Source organism: Mytilus edulis, chromosome 8 (genome assembly GCF_963676685.1).
Source record: "Mytilus edulis chromosome 8, xbMytEdul2.2, whole genome shotgun sequence".
Lineage (NCBI taxonomy): Eukaryota > Metazoa > Mollusca > Bivalvia > Mytilida > Mytilidae > Mytilus > Mytilus edulis.
The window spans coordinates 13672226-13694982 of NC_092351.1; the positions used below are offsets into that span (position 1 = coordinate 13672226).

A 22757-nucleotide genomic window follows, 5' to 3' on the forward strand; every position below is an offset into this window, starting at 1 on the left:
ATGGTCCGGGAACAGTTATCGTCATATGTAGTATATACACATAAGGTATATGGTCCGGGAACAGTTATCGTCATATGTAGTATATACACATAAGGTATATGGTCCGGGAACAGTTATCGTCATATGTAGTATATACACATAAGGTATATGGTCCGGGAACAGTTATAGTCATATGTAGTATATACACATAAGGTATATAGTCCGGGAACAGTTATCGTCATATGTAGTATATACACATAAGGTATATGGTCCGGGAACAGTTATAGTCATATATTACGGATTACAAATATGTCGAGGTTTCTGATTGGATAACAACACAGAGATGTCAGTATATATTCAGGAAACTGCCGGGGTATATACGACGTTTTTATCCCCAATTGGAACCTCAAAAACGTCATCATAACACCGGTTACTATGTGACGTAGTCAAAAGCTATCAGACTGTCAGAGGCTCACAGAGGGAAATAATGACGTGCTTCAGTCAATAATACATTTTTGATACAAAATCACGCAATTAACACTTTTAATACTTAAATTTAATGTTAAAAGTGTTATTATAAATTATTACATACACGATATAATTATGTTCACAGCAAATTAGAAAATCCTTCACGTATGCCGAACATATAAGGTTGGGTTTTTCAACTTATATATGTGTTGTCAACAAATACCTGCACTGGAAAATAACATCAAGTCAGGGGTAATCCGTAATATATGTGTAATTCAGGTCTCAGAAAGGGTATATACTGTGACATTCCCGGCTTAGGGCTTATATCCCCTTCGCCTTCGGCTCAGGGGATATAAACTCTAAGCCGGGAATGTCACAGTATATACCCTGTCTGAGACCTGAATAACATATAATGTAGTATATATACACATAAGGTATATGGTCCGGGAACAGTTATCGTCATATGTAGTATATACACATAAGGTATATGGTCCGGGAACAGTTATCGTCATATGTAGTATATACACATAAGGTACATGGTCCGGGAACAGTTATCGTCATATGTAGTATATACACATAAGGTACATGGTCCGGGAACAGTTATCGTCATATGTAGTATATACACATAAGGTACATGGTCCGGGAACAGTTATCGTCATATGTAGTATATACACATAAGGTATATGGTCCGGGAACAGTTATCGTCATATGTAGTATATACACATAAGGTATATGGTCCGGGAACAGTTATCGTCATATGTAGTATATATACACATAAGGTATATGGTCCGGGAACAGTTATCGTCATATGTAGTATATACACATAAGGTATATGGTCCGGGAACAGTTATCGTCATATGTAGTATATACACATAAGGTATATGGTCAGGGAACAGTTATCGTCATATGTAGTATATACACATAAGGTATATGGTCCGGGAACAGTTATCGTCATATGTAGTATATACACATAAGGTATATGGTCCGAGAACAGTTATCGTCATATGTAGTATATACACATAAGGTATATGGTCCGGGAACAGTTATCGTCATATGTAGTATATACACATAAGATATATGGTCAGGGAACAGTTATAGTCATATGTAGTATATACACATAAGGTATATGGTCCGGGAACAGTTATAGTCATATGTAGTATATACACATAAGGTATATGGTCCGGGAACAGTTATCGTCATATGTAGTATATATACACATAAGGTATATGGTCCGGGAACAGTTATAGTCATATGTAGTATATACACATAAGGTATATGGTCCGGGAACAGTTATCGTCATATGTAGTATATACACATAAGGTATATGGTCCGGGAACAGTTATAGTCATATGTAGTATATATACACATAAGGTATATGGTCCGGGAACAGTTATAGTCATATGTAGTATATACACATAAGATATATGGTCCGAGAACAGTTATCGTCATATGTAGTATATACACATAAGGTATATGGTCCGGGAACAGTTATCGTCATATGTAGTATATACACATAAGATATATGGTCCGAGAACAGTTATCGTCATATGTAGTATATACACATAAGGTACATGGTCCGGGAACAGTTATCGTCATATGTAGTATATACACATAAGGTATATGGTCCGGGAACAGTTATCGTCATATGTAGTATATACACATAAGGTATATGGTCCGGGAACAGTTATCGTCATATGTAGTATATACACATAAGGTATATGGTCCGGGAACAGTTATAGTCATATGTAGTATATACACATAAGGTATATGGTCCGGGAACAGTTATCGTCATATGTAGTATATACACATAAGGTATATGGTCCGGGAACAGTTATAGTCATATATTACGGATTACAAATATGTCGAGGTTTCTGATTGGATAACAACACAGAGATGTCAGTATATATTCAGGAAACTGCCGGGGTATATACGACGTTTTTATCCCCAATTGGAACCTCAAAAACGTCATCATAACACCGGTTACTATGTGACGTAGTCAAAAGCTATCAGACTGTCAGAGGCTCACAGAGGGAAATAATGACGTGCTTCAGTCAATAATACATTTTTGATACAAAATCACGCAATTAACACTTTTAATACTTAAATTTAATGTTAAAAGTGTTATTATAAATTATTACATACACGATATAATTATGTTCACAGCAAATTAGAAAATCCTTCACGTATGCCGAACATATAAGGTTGGGTTTTTCAACTTATATATGTGTTGTCAACAAATACCTGCACTGGAAAATAACATCAAGTCAGGGGTAATCCGTAATATATGTGTAATTCAGGTCTCAGAAAGGGTATATACTGTGACATTCCCGGCTTAGGGCTTATATCCCCTTCGCCTTCGGCTCAGGGGATATAAACTCTAAGCCGGGAATGTCACAGTATATACCCTGTCTGAGACCTGAATAACATATAATGTAGTATATATACACATAAGGTATATGGTCCGGGAACAGTTATCGTCATATGTAGTATATACACATAAGGTATATGGTCCGGGAACAGTTATCGTCATATGTAGTATATACACATAAGGTATATGGTCCGGGAACAGTTATCGTCATATGTAGTATATACACATAAGGTACATGGTCCGGGAACAGTTATCGTCATATGTAGTATATACACATAAGGTACATGGTCCGGGAACAGTTATCGTCATATGTAGTATATACACATAAGGTACATGGTCCGGGAACAGTTATCGTCATATGTAGTATATACACATAAGGTATATGGTCCGGGAACAGTTATCGTCATATGTAGTATATATACACATAAGATATATGGTCCGGGAACAGTTATCGTTATATGTAGTAAATACACATAAGGTATATGGTCCGGGAACAGTTATCGTCATATGTAGTATATACACATAAGGTACATGGTCCGGGAACAGTTATCGTCATATGTAGTATATACACATAAGGTATATGGTCAGGGAACAGTTATCGTCATATGTAGTATATACACATAAGGTATATGGTCCGGGAACAGTTATCGTCATATGTAGTATATACACATAAGGTATATGGTCCGAGAACAGTTATCGTCATATGTAGTATATACACATAAGGTATATGGTCCGGGAACAGTTATCGTCATATGTAGTATATACACATAAGATATATGGTCAGGGAACAGTTATCGTCATATGTAGTATATACACATAAGATATATGGTCCGGGAACAGTTATCGTCATATGTAGTATATACACATAAGATATATGGTCCGGGAACAGTTATCGTCATATGTAGTATATACACATAAGATATATGGTCCGGGAACAGTTATCGTCATATGTAGTATATACACATAAGATATATGGTCCGGGAACAGTTATCGTCATATGTAGTATATATACACATAAGGTATATGGTCCGGGAACAGTTATCGTCATATGTAGTATATACACATAAGGTATATGGTCCGGGAACAGTTATAGTCATATGTAGTATATATACACATAAGGTATATGGTCCGGGAACAGTTATAGTCATATGTAGTATATATACACATAAGGTATATGGTCCGGGGACAGTTATCGTCATATGTAGTATATACACATAAGGTATATGGTCCGGGAACAGTTATCGTCATATGTAGTATATATACACATAAGGTATATGGTCCGGGAACAGTTATAGTCATATGTAGTATATACACATAAGGTATATGGTCCGGGAACAGTTATAGTCATATGTAGTATATACACATAAGGTATATGGTCCGGGAACAGTTATCGTCATATGTAGTATATACACATAAGGTATATGGTCCGGGAACAGTTATCGTCATATGTAGTATATACACATAAGGTATATGGTCCGGGAACAGTTATCGTCATATGTAGTATATACACATAAGATATATGGTCCGAGAACAGTTATCGTCATATGTAGTATATACACATAAGGTACATGGTCCGGGAACAGTTATCGTCATATGTAGTATATACACATAAGGTATATGGTCCGGGAACAGTTATCGTCATATGTAGTATATACACATAAGGTATATGGTCCGGGAACAGTTATCGTCATATGTAGTATATACACATAAGGTATATGGTCCGGGAACAGTTATAGTCATATGTAGTATATACACATAAGGTATATGGTCCGGGAACAGTTATCGTCATATGTAGTATATACACATAAGGTATATGGTCCGGGAACAGTTATAGTCATATATTACGGATTACAAATATGTCGAGGTTTCTGATTGGATAACAACACAGAGATGTCAGTATATATTCAGGAAACTGCCGGGGTATATACGACGTTTTTATCCCCAATTGGAACCTCAAAAACGTCATCATAACAGGTTACTATGTGACGTAGTCAAAAGCTATCAGACTGTCAGAGGCTCACAGAGGGAAATAATGACGTGCTTCAGTCAATAATACATTTTTGATACAAAATCACGCAATTAACACTTTTAATACTTAAATTTAATGTTAAAAGTGTTATTATAAATTATTACATACACGATATAATTATGTTCACAGCAAATTAGAAAATCCTTCACGTATGCCGAACATATAAGGTTGGGTTTTTCAACTTATATATGTGTTGTCAACAAATACCTGCACTGGAAAATAACATCAAGTCAGGGGTAATCCGTAATATATGTGTAATTCAGGTCTCAGAAAGGGTATATACTGTGACATTCCCGGCTTAGGGCTTATATCCCCTTCGCCTTCGGCTCAGGGGATATAAACTCTAAGCCGGGAATGTCACAGTATATACCCTGTCTGAGACCTGAATAACATATAATGTAGTATATATACACATAAGGTATATGGTCCGGGAACAGTTATCGTCATATGTAGTATATACACATAAGGTATATGGTCCGGGAACAGTTATCGTCATATGTAGTATATACACATAAGGTATATGGTCCGGGAACAGTTATCGTCATATGTAGTATATACACATAAGGTACATGGTCCGGGAACAGTTATCGTCATATGTAGTATATACACATAAGGTACATGGTCCGGGAACAGTTATCGTCATATGTAGTATATACACATAAGGTACATGGTCCGGGAACAGTTATCGTCATATGTAGTATATACACATAAGGTATATGGTCCGGGAACAGTTATCGTCATATGTAGTATATACACATAAGGTATATGGTCAGGGAACAGTTATCGTCATATGTAGTATATACACATAAGGTATATGGTCCGGGAACAGTTATCGTCATATGTAGTATATACACATAAGGTATATGGTCCGAGAACAGTTATCGTCATATGTAGTATATACACATAAGGTATATGGTCCGGGAACAGTTATCGTCATATGTAGTATATACACATAAGATATATGGTCAGGGAACAGTTATCGTCATATGTAGTATATACACATAAGATATATGGTCCGGGAACAGTTATCGTCATATGTAGTATATACACATAAGATATATGGTCCGGGAACAGTTATCGTCATATGTAGTATATACACATAAGATATATGGTCCGGGAACAGTTATCGTCATATGTAGTATATACACATAAGATATATGGTCCGGGAACAGTTATCGTCATATGTAGTATATATACACATAAGGTATATGGTCCGGGAACAGTTATCGTCATATGTAGTATATACACATAAGGTATATGGTCCGGGAACAGTTATAGTCATATGTAGTATATATACACATAAGGTATATGGTCCGGGAACAGTTATAGTCATATGTAGTATATATACACATAAGGTATATGGTCCGGGGACAGTTATCGTCATATGTAGTATATACACATAAGGTATATGGTCCGGGAACAGTTATCGTCATATGTAGTATATATACACATAAGGTATATGGTCCGGGAACAGTTATAGTCATATGTAGTATATACACATAAGGTATATGGTCCGGGAACAGTTATAGTCATATGTAGTATATACACATAAGGTATATGGTCCGGGAACAGTTATCGTCATATGTAGTATATACACATAAGGTATATGGTCCGGAACAGTTATAGTCATATGTAGTATATACACATAAGATATATGGTCCGGGAACAGTTATCGTCATATGTAGTATATACACATAAGGTATATGGTCCGGGAACAGTTATCGTCATATGTAGTATATACACATAAGGTATATGGTCCGGGAACAGTTATAGTCATATGTAGTATATATACACATAAGGTATATGGTCCGGGAACTGTTATCGTCATATGTAGTATATACACATAAGGTATATGGTCCGGGAACAGTTATCGTCATATGTAGTATGGTTGCCAATGAGAAAACTATCCACCAAAGTTCAAATAAAGTGGGTGTAAGCAATTATATATAGGTATGGATGGTTTGTTTTTTCGTCTGTCTTTTCTTTCTTATATGACGATTGTGTTTTGAAATTAGACGAGAACACTTACTAAAGCAAGAAAAGCATTGCACAGAAAACTAACATTAAAGCAACACAAATTACACTACAAACGTGGGTCTAAGGGTAAACATAGCCTCTAGTTAACATTGCCTCAAAAGCTGTAAACATTAATCATATTCACGCCTACAAACTTGGGTCTAAGGGTGTACGTAGCCTCTAGTTAATATTGCCTCAAAAGCTGTAAACATTAATCTTATTCACGCCTACAAACTTGGGTCTAAGGGTGAACGTAGCCTCTAGTTAACATTGCCTCAAAAGCTGTAAACATTAATCATAGTCACAGCTACAAACTTGGGTCTAAGGGTGAACGTAGCCTCTAGTTAACATTGCCTCAAAAGCTGTAAACATTAATCATAGTCACAGCTACAAACTTGGGTCTAAGGGTGAACGTAGCCTCTAGTTAACATTGCCTCAAAAGCTGTAAACATTAATCATAGTCACAGCTACAAACTTGGGTCTAAGGGTGAACGTAGCCTCTAGTTAACATTGCCTCAAAAGCTGTAAACATTAATCCTAGTCACGGCTACAAACTTGGGTCTAAGGGTAAACGTAACCTCTAGTTAACATAGCCTCAAAAGCTGTAAACATTAATCATATTCACGCCTACAAACTTGGGTCTAAGGGTGAACGTAGCCTCTAGTTAACATTGCCTCAAAAGCTGTAAACATTAATCTTATTCACGGCTACAAACTTGGGTCTAAGGGTAAACGTAACCTCTAGTTAACATAGCCTCAAAAGCTGTAAACATTAATCATAGTCACGGCTACAAACTTGGGTCTAAGGGTGAACGTAGCCTCTAGTTAACATTGCCTCAAAAGCTGTAAACATTAATCCTAGTCACGGCTACAAACTTGGGTCTAAGGGTGAACGTAGCCTCTTGTTAACATTGCCTCAAAAGCTGTTAACATTAATCATAGTCACGCCTACAAACTTGGGTCTAAGGGTGAACGTAGCCTCTAGTTAACATTGCCTCAAAAGCTGTAAACATTAATCATAGTCACGCCTACAAACTTGGGTCTAAGGGTGAACGTAGCCTCTAGTTAACATTGCCTCAAAAGCTGTAAACATTAATCATAGTCACGCCTACAAACTTGGGTCTAAGGGTGAACGTAGCCTCTAGTTAACATTGCCTCAAAAGCTGTAAACATTAATCATATTCACGCCTACAAACTTGGGTCTAAGGGTGAACGTAGCCTCTAGTTAACATTGCCTCAAAAGCTGTTAACATTAATCATATTCACGCCTACAAACTTGGGTATAAGGGTGAACGTAGCCTCTAGTAAACATTGCCTCAAAAGCTGTAAACATTAATCATATTCACGCCTATATATTAGCTTCAAACTAAGCCAACAAGGAAAGAACACAAATCATAATGCTGGTGATGTTGTCGACGCAAGGGACTGAGAATTTCTCAACCAAACATAAATCTAAAGACATGCTGGGAAACTAAACATGACAAACTTACCACTGTAAACCAACTGAACTCTATATTTATTAGGTTCTACAGAAAACAAACAAAAATGTCATAAATATCTTTAAAAATAAGTACATCTAATATGTTATCTTTAAAAAACACGTCATGCTGGGAGTTCTTTATAGTCTATATATTACGTCCTTGTATTACATTTTTATAACTACACATTAATCAATATTTCTCTTCAAACTGATGTGTTTTCTGCAGCTTCCATAATTTTATGTCACTAAATAGATGCTTGTTTTCTCATGAATGAAACTTTTTTTTATTCTTGTGTTAGTACTAAATATTCTTAATAACAACAATATGGTATCAGTAAAACTTCATATCAAACTTGCAATGAGTCTGAGATACTTTAAATAGGAATAGTCAAACTGGTAAAATTTAAGGGCAAAACAAACAAACAAAAACGAAAAAAACAAACAAACCTGGACAGATATTTTTAGATATTCCGTGAACGGCACTGCAACATTGTTAATCAAGGTTAACACTTGATTAAAAGTAATTATATCTTGTTGAGTTGAATGCAAAATAAAAATGCTACAGGTATTAAATTTACATATAACCAATTTGTTTCTTGTTTATAAAGGAGATGTGGTGAAAGGAAACAAACATCGCAGATATTCCCGGGTGATTGTATCTACAGATGGTCGCGGGGCCAAGGAATGACATATTGGTCAAAATTTTATGTATATTTCATCTAAAAATCACGAAGTTTCAGCTTCTTTCTAATCTGCAAAATATATCCGAAATGAATATATAATAGGAGGAACACATTTTCTATGTATATACAATGTAGTAAACACATTTTGCAAAGATTGAATGCTTTTAGATTCGAAATTGTTGGAGGAGTTTATTTCACAAAATGGGTATACATATTATTTGATTACTCCATGTCAGTAATCAAAATAGAAATATCATGGAATTCATATAAAATACTATTATGTTTCGCACGGATGATATAAATATTTATGGAAATAATCAATATTCTTTTTATAAGAAATATTTATAATGAAATTGTCTATAAAAGTGTGTCAGTACTACGAAGTTAAAACACAAGATTCAATTGAAACACTTGTAAATTTAAATCTTTAAATTATTAGATTTTTATATGATCATCGAACATACATGTACATGTAGTTTCTGTTTAGCTACAAATGTATAGAGGAGAAGATTGTTGACAAAGCTAACGGATGACGACGGACAAGGGAAAAGTGATAAGAAGAGTTCACTGGGACCTTTTGAAAAAATGTGCTCTATTAAAAGGAGTTAGTCGTCAATGAAACAGGAGTCGGTTTCACAAAACAACTTACCACTAAGGTTGGTCGTAAGTATACTGATTTGTTCAGGACTTACGATCAATCTTAGTCGTAAGCTTTTTTGTAAAACGGACTACAGAAACCCTACAACACACATTTATAGAGTACAAACGACATCCTGTCTTTAACAACAGATAAGTGTCTGTATCTTATGTAAAGCTCTTAATCATAAAATGTAAACAGAGACTAGCATGATCTGCAATAAAAAATTCATTTCCCGAATTAATAAAAAAAAAAAAAAAAAAAAAAAAGAAAAAGATATGATGGAATATAGGACACCAGTCTCTGAATGAAAAATGCACATATATAAGAAGTGGAAGTTTTTTTTATAAATCTCACACTTTCCTATTTCAATCTCGATGATAGGGCTTGTGGAAGGTAAAATAAATAATATACCGGTACTCTGAATATGAATACAGACTTGAAATCACGATATAATAGATAGAGATAACACAAGTGCAACAAAAAAATAAACTAATAGTAAACATGATGGGTTTGATGGGGTGTGGGCGGGGCTGAGGGGCGGGGTTTTGTGTTCACTAATTTGCTTAGTGTGTTTTTCTTAAGTGTTACTATATGTGTCAATGACTGAAGTGTTGTCTGTTAAAAATAAATACCAATCTATCTTTGTTGCTGCAATACAACTATAAACTCATCAAAGAGCAATCAGAATGATATTTCTAGTGCAAAGTGGAAGTAGCTTTGGCTAATTACACGAATGATGATATAAACACTTGTGGTGTTGAATCTATGTACACTTTCTTGGCGTGTAACACAAATGCTTCGAAAATTCTTCGCATGTATTATTCAAAATTCCCTTTAACCATATTTTTTTACAGAATAAAATCAATTGTACTTTATTTGAAAGGCGAAATTAGCTAGGAAACTAAACACGCAAAGTAAGGCTCGCTTGAATACAGTTGCACACCTGTAAAATGCGTTGCAACTGTACTACAGAAAGATAGACTACCCAAAAATATAAATAAATTCAATATTACATAGCAACCCTTATATATCAATACAAAATATCTTAATATATTACTAGTTCCCAATAATTCATTAAATTTCGTGCAACCGGAAATATTTCTGCAATCATTGATAAAATTAACACTACAGTTATAACTAAGCTTGCGTTTCGTCTGTTTCAATAATCTTCACTTTTGAAAGAATTTCCTTGATTGATTATGCATAAAACTGATGACTACAGATTGACATTTTTTGGACAAAGCACACTAAATAAAGAGGTAACAAATATGTAATGTATACTTACGTGTGTGTTCCCTAGGTTCCATTCTCAATAAATCGTGGAGAAAATACAATATGTCTTTACGTAATTGGTTAAGAATTGGATTCTCACCAAATCAAATTACAGGTTTTATTAAGAGACAGAGTCTTCAGAAACTTCTGACAACTTAAGACCGTTAATTATATAATGCCTGTCAAACGAGTGCTATGATCGCTAGACAAAGTAAGATGTTATTGTGTCTGTATCTACATAAATTACATTAACACTTGTTTTGCCGCCTTTGTTGATAGATATCCACATGAAATAGATTCTTTACAGTATTAGGTACTACATTTTTTTTAGTGAAATACCAATATTACAGAAATTATATGTCTGTTTCATATTATTGAACACTCCTTGTAGCCGTCTCTTTGCAACAAATTTTCTTGCAGTCAAAGAACAAAGGCTGTGAATCCTTTTTGGCTTTACCAAAACTAACAACAACAACAAAACCAAAGCATGATTATCTATGAACAAATCATCATGTATAGAATATAAACATGAGGCTCTAAAGAGCCATGTTATTCTCATCTTCAACAATGATCATTTACAAACGTTTAATGTTGACTTTATCATTCGTCTTACTTATTGTGTCTTTTGATGTATACTACTACGGGGGAATTCATGCAACTACTTTGACAATCGTTTTTTCTTTATCGTCTCGCTGTTTTTACAAAATATATTAAAACTTGTTAAAATCAGTATCTTATGGCAAAACTCTCTCTTGATATCGAAACTATGTGACATTTCAGAAGATGTTATCCTACTGATCATTTTTAAATAGCTACTGTCCCTTTGCAAAAATGAAGATGAAAATGGGAAAAAATGCCGATATATGGGACAATAACCACAATTCACGCCTATGACACTATAGCGAGTTACCTAACGATTTCGATGGTACCTTTTACCTTAAACGGTTTAAATCGATTCTTATTTTCTTTACAAGAAAAAAGGGTCCTGCCCAAGGTATCATTAGCCCAGTTAACTATAAATTGTACGAAATATTTAGGATTTTTAACCCTAGTTATAGATGACCATAGCTGTATTTAGAAAAACCTTTCGGAATTCGGGTCCTCATTGCTAATCATAATTGTTTTCTATTCGAGCAATTGGTAATTGGTTTTGTAAAAGATATTTAGATACATAACGTGTTTTAAGATGTTCTATTCGTTTACCTATTCACCAAATATTACAATACTTTTTAATACAAAGTTCCCCTGTTAAATTGTAACATGCTAAGGTGTTGATGTAATATGTTTACAATTGTATTCATTTGTCACATTAATTAACAATAAATTATATTAAGATTATCTATTTATTATTTAGAATCATATAACTTCATTCCATGGATTCCAATCGTTAAGTAGTATTGCCAATACCAATTTATCTGTGCATTTAAGACAGAAAACAAGATGTAAAGAAAGGCCAACTAGAGTTACTATTAGGATCGAATTTCAAAAATAAGAGTTGTGTCTGCCACTTCAGCGTAAGATATATATATAACTTCATACTTTCTGAACCAAATGATCCAAAATAAAGATGAGTATTGAAAACCAGCTACTATCGTGGATGTTTTATTATAAAAAGATTTTTGTTAAAACACACTCAAGATTGTCCAAGCATAAAATGTAGGCTTGCAATACATTTATTTGTGGTTATTGGCTTTGAACTAGAGTTCAGCAACTTTCGATGCTTTATATCTATTTTTTTATGTTTTAAGCCTTGTGTCAATCTTTCGGGTTATTAGATATAGGAAGATGTGATATATGTGCCAATGAGACAATTACAACTGATTTTTGCAGTTTGTTCTTATGTTGAGCGGTTATAACAGTCCCAGATTAAGAGAGGGATGAGCACTCACAAATATTTTTAACCCCGTCAACATCTTTATGTGCTTGTCCGAAGTCAGGAGGTTGTCGGTAAGTGGTTGTTATTGTTCATGTCTGACGCTAAGTTGCATATATGTTTTTGATATGAACTGACAGATTAAATACAAACTTTTAACCATAATAGCTCAAACATAAAACTAGGGGGGTGTAGGAGGGGTCCTGATCCCGACGAAATCCCGGGGTTAAAAACACGAGGTCCCGAATTTAAATAAATTTAAATCCCGACATCCCGAAATTCGAAATAAGAATTCCCGGATCCTGAAATAGTCAATCCCGAGCTTAAAAACATCAGATCCCGAAGACTCGATAAAGGTCCTACCCCCCATCAAAACTGAAAAAGTTCATAACAATCTATATATTATACTGATATAACAAGATGTTGGGAGACAACTCTCTACAAGAGAGTGTGTCCTCTATGAACTGTGTTTTTTATCTCTAAAGATTTATAATGGTTTAATATAATCAAAGCACTATCAAATATTTATGAGAAACTGATTTATTAATTTCAATCAATATTGAATAATATAGTTATGTTGGCCATTGTTAGAAGTTACATATTGCAGATCAAGGAATTGTAATACACTATAATTATATAATCTTATTTTAGCAGAAATCCCTTAATACTACAGCTTTATTAATATGAACAAGGTCTAGAGGCCACTAATAGCATGAATAACTCACCTGGATTTATGGCCCAAAAAACAATTCCAGTATACTTTTCAGAATCGAAGTAATAACATATTAACACTTCTGTCGTATGAAATGGTTCAATAGCTTTTGAGATCAGTGATAATCGTACCAATAGTCTTTTTGTCAATTCCCGTAATTTACCATGTCTAATATTAGAGATCCCTTTCTTTGTTGTCTCTCTTTTAATACCTTGATGCCCTACTGGACTTTACTCAGAACCATACATGTACCTAAACTTATATAACTCCGAGCTAAATGTATAATAAAAATTTCTGAAATTTTTGTTATCATTTCAAGCCACTTGTTTCTAAAAAGAAAAGCTAACTGAAATTGCCAATAAATTTTTAATTAATCCTCTCAGACTGGCAATCATGATTTTTTCATCAGTAACAAAGTACAATCTATTTATAAATAAGGACCTTCCACGGAACATGTGTCACATTTTGGTTTCATTTGGTTCTGCCTTAATATTGAGCTTTTGAGCAATAAAAATTGTACAAGATAATTATGAAGTATCCTGGCACATAAATTTTCTTTTATTCACCTCAAATCATTTTGTTTTTTTAATTTTACTTGCATAATTTCAACTTTTATATGAAGATTCATAGACAATATTTGTGAGATAAGAAATACATGAGGCAATGGTCTTTTCTATTGAGTAAATTAAAAAGAACAAATTAAAGAGATATTAATTTTATAAAAAGATAAAAACAGATAAATATACAGTATATATAACAGTTAGAAAATACTTACAGTGATGTACAATATCTTATAATTTAACAACTTGACACGTGATTACAAAGATTAAACTGTTAAACAAAATATGATTTAACAAAATATATAATTTTGCTGACAAAGAGCCTACAAAATATAAATAAACATACAAAAAAAGATGAATTAAAAAAAGAGAAAGTTATGAGACTATATTAATTTCAAAAACAATCACCCGAGATCTTTTATGAAATATGAATATCTTGAGACAAAATGTGATTGTTTTGTAATATTTTCGAATATCATTTGATTTTTTTTATTATAAAGACTGTTTTTACAAATTTTTACAAATACATAACAATTTTTGTTTGTTTCAATTTTTTATAACCTTTTCCATGTAAGGAGAGATAACTCAGATAATTTTAGTAAAAAAAGAAGTGTATAGGAAATTTAACAATTTTAACAATCTAAGAATTAGATGAATCCAATTTTCATAATTATTGTCTAAATAAACATTGTAGTTAAGAAAATGTGGTTTGATTGATAATAAAATTACTATCAAGCAGAATCAAAATATCATAAATTTAAGCAGTTATATAAATGTCATCAAATTGACTTAAGCAGTTAATAGCTAAACCATCATGAAAGCCTATTATAAGAGATATTTTCTCAAATTCTGTTCCAAAGTTGAGCCTCTATTATTAAGATTTATTTCTATTAACATTCAGTAGTTTTTCCAAGTATAGTTCACAGCATAAAGTTCTGAGAGTTTTGCACAACCTGTAGTTTGAATAGAACACTGAAATCCACACTAAGACATTTTTATAAATAATACAGCATGATATAAACTTAATTTAGACAAAGTGTTACCAGGTGCTCCGCAGAGCACAGCTATATATGACCGCAGAGGTCAAACCCTGAACAGTTGTGGCAAGTATGGACACAACATTCAAGCTTGATACAGCTCTGAATTTGAAATGTGATCAAAATTATTGACACAATATGGGTTTCTTACACAAAACAAATGTCAAGATCTTACAAATCTATTGTGCAATTAAAGATTCCTTCTTCAAACTTTTAAAAAATTTGAAATTTGAGAAATTTGGAGAAAAAAAATTGAAAACTACTACCACCCCCTTTTTTTGCAATTAGTCCAAAACCTGACATTTCTTTATAATTCACAAGTAGTGTAAGACAGGTAAATCTAAACATACCAAACATTGTATGTTAAATGTTTTTGAATTACCTACCTTACACTGCTTTGAAATTGTCTTAATTGTCCATTGACCAGAAAAAACTAGTTTTCCCCTTTTTTCCCCCTAATTCCAAAACATTTTGAGCCATAACCCCCCAAAAGTCAATAATAACTATCTCTTCATGGTATGGAAACTTGTGGTATAATTTCAGAGACATTCACACACCTAAACACAAGTTATTGTTTGAAAACTACAAAAATGCTTATTTTGGGCCTTCTTTTTGGCCCTATATTTCTAAACTATTGGGACCATAACCCCCAAATTTAATACTAAATATCCCTTCATGGTATGGAAACTTGGGGTATAATTTCAGAGAGATTCATACACTTAAACACAAGTTATTGTTTGAAAACAACAAAAATGCTTATTTTGGGACCCCTTTTTGGCCCTTTTTTCCAAAACTATTGGGACCATAACCCCCAAAATCAATCCCAACCTTCCTTTATTGGTATTAAACCTTCTGGTGAAAATTTAAAATGATCCATTAACAAAAACTAAAGTTTTTGTCCAGAAACTAAATGCGTCTTCGGACGACGACGAAGACATAATCATTATACAACGCAAACAAAAAATTTGGGGTCGTATAAAAATTGTGCTTACATTGTAGATTATGCCATCTACCTTAACATAATCATAAGTGTATCCTATCAAAACATTGAAAACACATGCATAAAAACAACATCAGATCTAGAAAATAAATCTATCAATAAAAGCTAGAAAAAAATATACCCTTTTTTAAGTTATTGCTTTAAATCCTGAATAAGAACACATTATATAATTATATCCTTTGTATACATGTAAATGATCACATCAAATGACGCAATAACAAGGTTTAGAACATATCGCCATAGCCACCAGATATAGGGTTATGCATTGTGGGTCCTAATCCCCCTACACCATAACCTCCATGGCCCAACACCCCATAGAAAATATCACTGGTATTCCAGTGGAAACCAGTGGTATACCATTGGAATCCAGTGGTATACCACTGGACAACACTGGAATGACTTATTCCAGTGGTATTCCAGTGGAGTTACCATTGAAATTCCAGTGGAAAGATGCATTCCACTGGAATTTTGAATAAATTATACCAGTGGAAAAAAAAATCAGTGGAATACCAGTGGGAAAAAAAATCAGTGGAATACCACTGGACCCCTGCGAGATGAAATTCATGAACTGATGATGAACCACCATGAACTGTTCATGAATGTTCATGAACAATGCATGACTGTTCATAATGAGTTCATTAAGTTTGTTCATGAATTTAGTTCATGAATAGTTCATAAAATGCAGTTCATGAATATTTTCTGAACTTTAATGAACTGTGAGTCAGTTCATAATGTTCATAAATTGTTCATAACACATGTTCATGAACATTTTATGAACTTTTAATGAATAAATGAATTCATTAAGTTCATAAATAAATTAATAAATTTGACTGTCATACAAGTTCTCATAAACATCTATACATTGTATTATGACATCACAATTAAAGTGCTTTTAGCATGACCTCCAGGTTATTCATTTACAGATCTTGAGATCATTTTGAGACAAAATTCAGTTGAATAGCAAAAGTGTAAATACATGTACATGTTTGTTTATCAAAAAGCATTAAAAATATAAATATATAAAAAAGAAGATGTGGTATGATTGCCAATGAGACAACTATCCACAAAAGACCAAAATGACACAAACATCAACAACTATAGGTCACCGTACGGCCTTCAACAATGAGCATTGAACCCATACTGCATAGTCAGCTGTAAAAGGCCCCGATAAGACAATGTAAAACAATTCAAACGAGAAAACTAACGGCCTTATTTATGTGAAAAAATGAACGAAAAACAAATAACACATAAACAAACGACAACCACTGATATACTCACTTTTGCTGTGCTGCGACTCCCCAAAAGTTTAAAGAATTGAAACCAACTTTGGGACGTACATGTACATCTATACAGAGGGACAAGGGTAAAACGTATTGCCCCCTCCGCTATGGCAGAGGCAAAATTAAAAAAAAATCATACAGATTTGATTAGTTCCCTTTCACAGCATGCAGGTAGAGCCTCATATTAAAATAAAATAAATCTTAATAAAATAAATCTTATTACTTCAATACATGTGATACAAATGTGTTTACAAATGTAGTGTAAGCTTAAGTAATTATAAGCAAAAGTATGTCCATAATGAACCAAAGAGTTCATGAACACTTTCTGTTCATGAATAGTTCATTATTCACTGGTTCATGAACATGCATGTCCATTTGTAGTTCATGTCTAGTTCATTAACTGTTCATGAATCTTTTATGAACAATTCATGAATTGTGTTCATGAATCATTCATGAATCATCCATGAACATTCATGAATTATTCATAATCATTTCGCAGGGGGGTCACTATCAAAAGGGAAAAAAAATATCTTATTTTAAATGTACATATAAATAAGTTATAATTGAACAAACAATATAATATATAACAAACAACATGCCCTTTTTAAATTTATATAATTTAAGTTAATCTATATGAATTATAAACATAAATACTGATACAATGCATAGATCCCAAATGACATATGTACATTTCTAATTACAAAATAAAAAAATACAAAATTAACGTGTAATAATTGAACAAACAATATATATAAGGCCTAAAACCAGAGGCTCCCTGGAGCCTGGAGCCGCACACCTGGTAACCTGTTGGATACCAAACAGCAGCAACTGTCCATGTTTTTTGACAAATTGGAACAAAATGAGCAATCTTTTCCCCTAGGGTCTAATGTTAAACTATGTTCCCTGCTGGTGGCCATAATGGATCAGGTGTGGACATGTCGGATACAATTTTTAAAGAAAACCACCTAAGGACCATTGTCACCAAGTTTGGTTCCAACTGGTACAGTAGATTCAGAAGAGGAGATCTTTGAATACATTTTCCCAAAATGGCATCCATCTTGGATCATGTGTGGACATGACGGATACAATTTTGAAATGGGACCGCTCAAAGACTTTTGAGTCCAAGTTTGGTTCCAATTGGCCAAGCGGTTTCAGAGGTGTAGAAAACAATAGGGGCATCCTCAGGGGTTTTCTTTAGAGCAAGGGATGACGGAGATCCCTCTCAATTAATGCCCCTTCAAAAATGGTGTATTCTTTAATACAATTTAAGAACAAGGCGGGCTTGTGATTATATCCCCATCTGAACAAATTTTCTGAAGAAAACGCTGATCCTATGTCTCATAACTTTTTAGTTTTTTATTTAAATTGGAATTTTCATGCAGTATAATTTTTATAGTGTGGATATTATAATTGCTTCATTATATTTGTACTTTCAGTAGAAATGAATTTTTTATAGTGAAGATTAAAGAATGATCATACCACAAAGATTTATGGTTGTTTTTGTTAAACTGTGAGTTAGCATGATGCATGATTTACTGAAACCCTAATTTCCAAAACAAGTACTGTGACCGCAAATTATTCAATACAACAATTTTTTATTGGAATTCCACTGGAGAGAAATTGTCTGGCATTCCACTGATCTACTGGAATTCCACTGATTGACCAGTGATAATTCCAGTGGAATCTACTGGAATTCCACTGATTTACCAGTGATAATTCCAGTGGAATCTACTGAAATTCCACTGATTTACCAGTGAAGATTCCAGTAGATCAGTGGAATGCCAGAGAAAATACCACTGGAATTCCACTGGAACTTGTTGCATTCCACTGGAGTTACCACTGGTAAATCAGTGGAATTCCAGTAGATCAGTGGAATGCCAGACATTTTTTACCGCTGGATTCCACTGGAATTCCACTGGAATCCAGTGGTTAATCCACTGATTTTGCCAGTGGCTTTCCAGTGGAATTCCACTGGAATTTTGTCATCTTTTTCTATGGGGCAAGGCTCCTGAAAATAGACAAAATTATTTCTTTGAAACAGGCTATTACCTATATACATGTACCATAACAACGCTATATGTCTTTTATTATATCTTAAGGTGTTTTTTACATTTCAGAACTTTGACATTAATTGCAGATTTATTCATGATCTCTTTTAAATTTATTCAAGACATTTGTTTTTTAGTCTATACCAGTTCAAGCTTGATGACTTGTTGGGCAGATATCTGTCTATTTTTCAAATTCATGATATTTAGACTACGTTTTTTTTAGTTTTTTATTAGTCTCTAACTGACGTATATCCCATGTCTAATTGTCAGGAAAGGTGGTCCTTGATTTCTTTATTCTATTAATTTTAAGGGCATTTTCTCCATTTTCAATGATTGTACTTACTCAAATTACTGTGGTTGCCTATCTTTTAAATTCCAGTGATTTAAAGTTATACAAAAATTCATCAGAGTGGTCTCTCTTAGAGTAGAAACTAGACTATTTTTTTCTATGTATTTTTTTTGGTCATGTTTGTAGAAAATTATATTTCTTTTGTTTATTAGGATTTAAAGGCATCCCCATAGAAAATATCACTGGTATTCCAGTGGAAACCAGTGGTATACCATTGGAATCCAGTGGTATACCACTGGACAACACTGGAATGACTTATTCCAGTGGTATTCCAGTGGAGTTACCATTGAAATTCCAGTGGAAAGATGCATTCCACTGGAATTTTGAATAAATTATACCAGTGGAAAAAAAAATCAGAGGAATACCAGTGGGAAAAAAAATCAGTGGAATACCACTGGACCCCTGCGAGATGAAATTCATGAACTGTTCATGAACAATGCATGACTGTGCATAATGAGTTCATTAAGTTTGTTCATGAATTTAGTTCATGAATAGTTCATAAAATGCAGTTCATGAATATTTTCTGAACTTTAATGAACTGTGAGTCAGTTCATAATGTTCATAAATTGTTCATAACACATGTTCATGAACATTTTATGAACTTTTAATGAATAAATGAATTCATGAAGTTCATAAATAAATTCATAAATTTGACTGTCATACAAGTTCTCATAAACATCTATACATTGTATTATGACATCACAATTAAAGTGCTTTTAGCATGACCTCCAGGTTATTCATTTACAGATCTTGAGATCATTTTGAGACAAAATTCAGTTGAATAGCAAAAGTGTAAATACATGTACATGTTTGTTTATCAAAAAGCATTAAAAATATAAATATATAAAAAAGAAGATGTGGTATGATTGCCAATGAGACAACTATCCACAAAAGACCAAAATGACACAAACATCAACAACTATAGGTCACCATACGGCCTTCAACAATGAGCATTGAGCCCATACCGCATAGTCAGCTGTAAAAGGCCCCGATAAGACAATGTAAAACAATTCAAACGAGAAAACTAACGGCCTTATTTATGTGAAAAAATGAACGAAAAACAAATAACACATAAACAAACGACAACCACTGATATACTCACTTTTGCTGTGCTGCGACTCCCCAAAAGTTTAAAGAATTGAAACCAACTTTGGGACGTACATGTACATACAGAGGGACAAGGGTAAAACGTATTGCCCCCTCCGCTATGGCAGAGGCAAAATTAAAAAAAAATCATACAGATTTGATTAGTTCCCTTTCACAGCATGCAGGTAGAGCCTCATATTACTTCAATACATGTGATACAAATGTGTTTACAAATGTAGTGTAAGCTTAAGTAATTATAAGCAAAAGTATGTCCATAAAAAATATTTCCTTTTCATTGAACAACAGAAATTAGCTCAGCACCTTTTTCTTTTTTTTTTCATACTACACCAGAAGAGTGTTACATTTTGAGAGTCATACAAAATTTGGGACTAACTTTGAAGTTTTGAAACTTACTTTGAGCTGGAGATGTTTCTCATGTTTCGTTTTTACAATCATGACAATGGTAAACTTAATTTCTTTCTTCTAAAGATGTAATTTCTGATTGTCTCTCCAAGTTCAAACATGTGCCTTTCTTAACCATCATACGGCACATAGAGGAACTTGGAAACAAAGCCCAGATTAATGACAATTCATTCTTTCCCAAACATTGCAGACCGGTGTCAATAATTATCATATTTAATGAATTACGTTTACCTATTGTAAAACGCTTCAATGACTTTGACAAAAGATTGCAATGCAGACAAATGATTACAAGTGACTGGGAATAGAAAAACGTCATAATTACGTCAGCAAAATGGTGGTTTTGACGCTTACAATACAAATGAAGATGAAGTAATATAGCTGTCAAAATAAAGCAGATTTGTTATCAGATAAGTAAATTATATATATTTTTGATTATTTTTTTTTGCTGAATAACTATTTGTTGAAGCATTATAATAATTATTGATTAATTATAATAAATATAAAACACCAGAAAGTGAAAGTAACCTTTACATTTTACAGTGTTGGTTTAATGTTTTCCATTCAGGAATAACTGATAGATTTGTACAATATATTTTATTTCAAGGTAAACATAATTCATGCATCAGCCATTCTTATGATTGTGTGTGGGCAAATTAAAAGGGGAAAAGGGGGGGGGGGGGTACATTATTTGAAATGTCATGAAAAGGCAAGTAGTATTCATGTTATTAATCTTACTCTATTGATATTTTAATAAAAACAACAATTATTAAATTAAATTATTACATTGTATTATACCTGTTAGAAACTGTTTAATCTTGAGTGTTTATTTAAAACAAATATCAAGGACTTTTGATTCTTTGTGGAGTGATTTTTGATTTTGCAGGGGGAAACTTAGATGCATTTATTGATTAAAAGATCTGTTCAACTGGGAAGAATTTCAAGCAGAACAACTTCACCAAGATGTTATGTAGCATTTCTAGTTGGAAGTCCAGCAATTTCAATTACAGACAGGAAGAGAAGTTTACTTATGATAATAACACAAAAATGAATATTCAAGAAAATCCTTTTTAATAATTTCATGAACTTTAGATGAACAGTTCATGAACTACAAGTGGACAAACAATGTTCATGAATTAAATTACTGATGAACAGTTCATGAACACAGTAGTTCATGTGTTCATGAATGATTCATGGACTGGTATATTTCATGAACAAATTCATGAATCATTCATAAAAAATTCATGAACTATACATGAACAGGACATGAACTACAAATGGACAAGCGTGTTCATGAACTATAAAATCATGAACAATTCATGAATAATAAAAGTTCAAGAACTATTTTTGTTCATGAACTTTAATGAACCAAAGAGTTCATGAACACTTTCTGTTCATGAATAGTTCATTATTCACTGGTTCATGAACATGCATGTCCATTTGTAGTTCATGTCTAGT

The 22757-nt window shown here is 33.2% G+C and overlaps 1 protein-coding gene and 1 pseudogene across 1 annotated transcript in view; one reads left to right on the forward strand and one right to left on the reverse strand.

Moving 5' to 3' along the window:
• Positions 1-11340, reverse strand: part of LOC139484855 (neuronal membrane glycoprotein M6-a-like) — a 60402-nt gene extending 49062 nt beyond the window's left edge. The window contains exon 1 of the mRNA XM_071268860.1: positions 10948-11340. Coding sequence (XP_071124961.1) covers positions 10948-10969 — 22 coding nt within the window. The 5' untranslated portion in view covers positions 10970-11340. The remainder of the gene's footprint in view (positions 1-10947) is intronic.
• Positions 1-22757, forward strand: part of LOC139484856 (thiamine pyrophosphokinase 1 pseudogene) — a 42549-nt pseudogene that overhangs the window by 4075 nt on the left and 15717 nt on the right.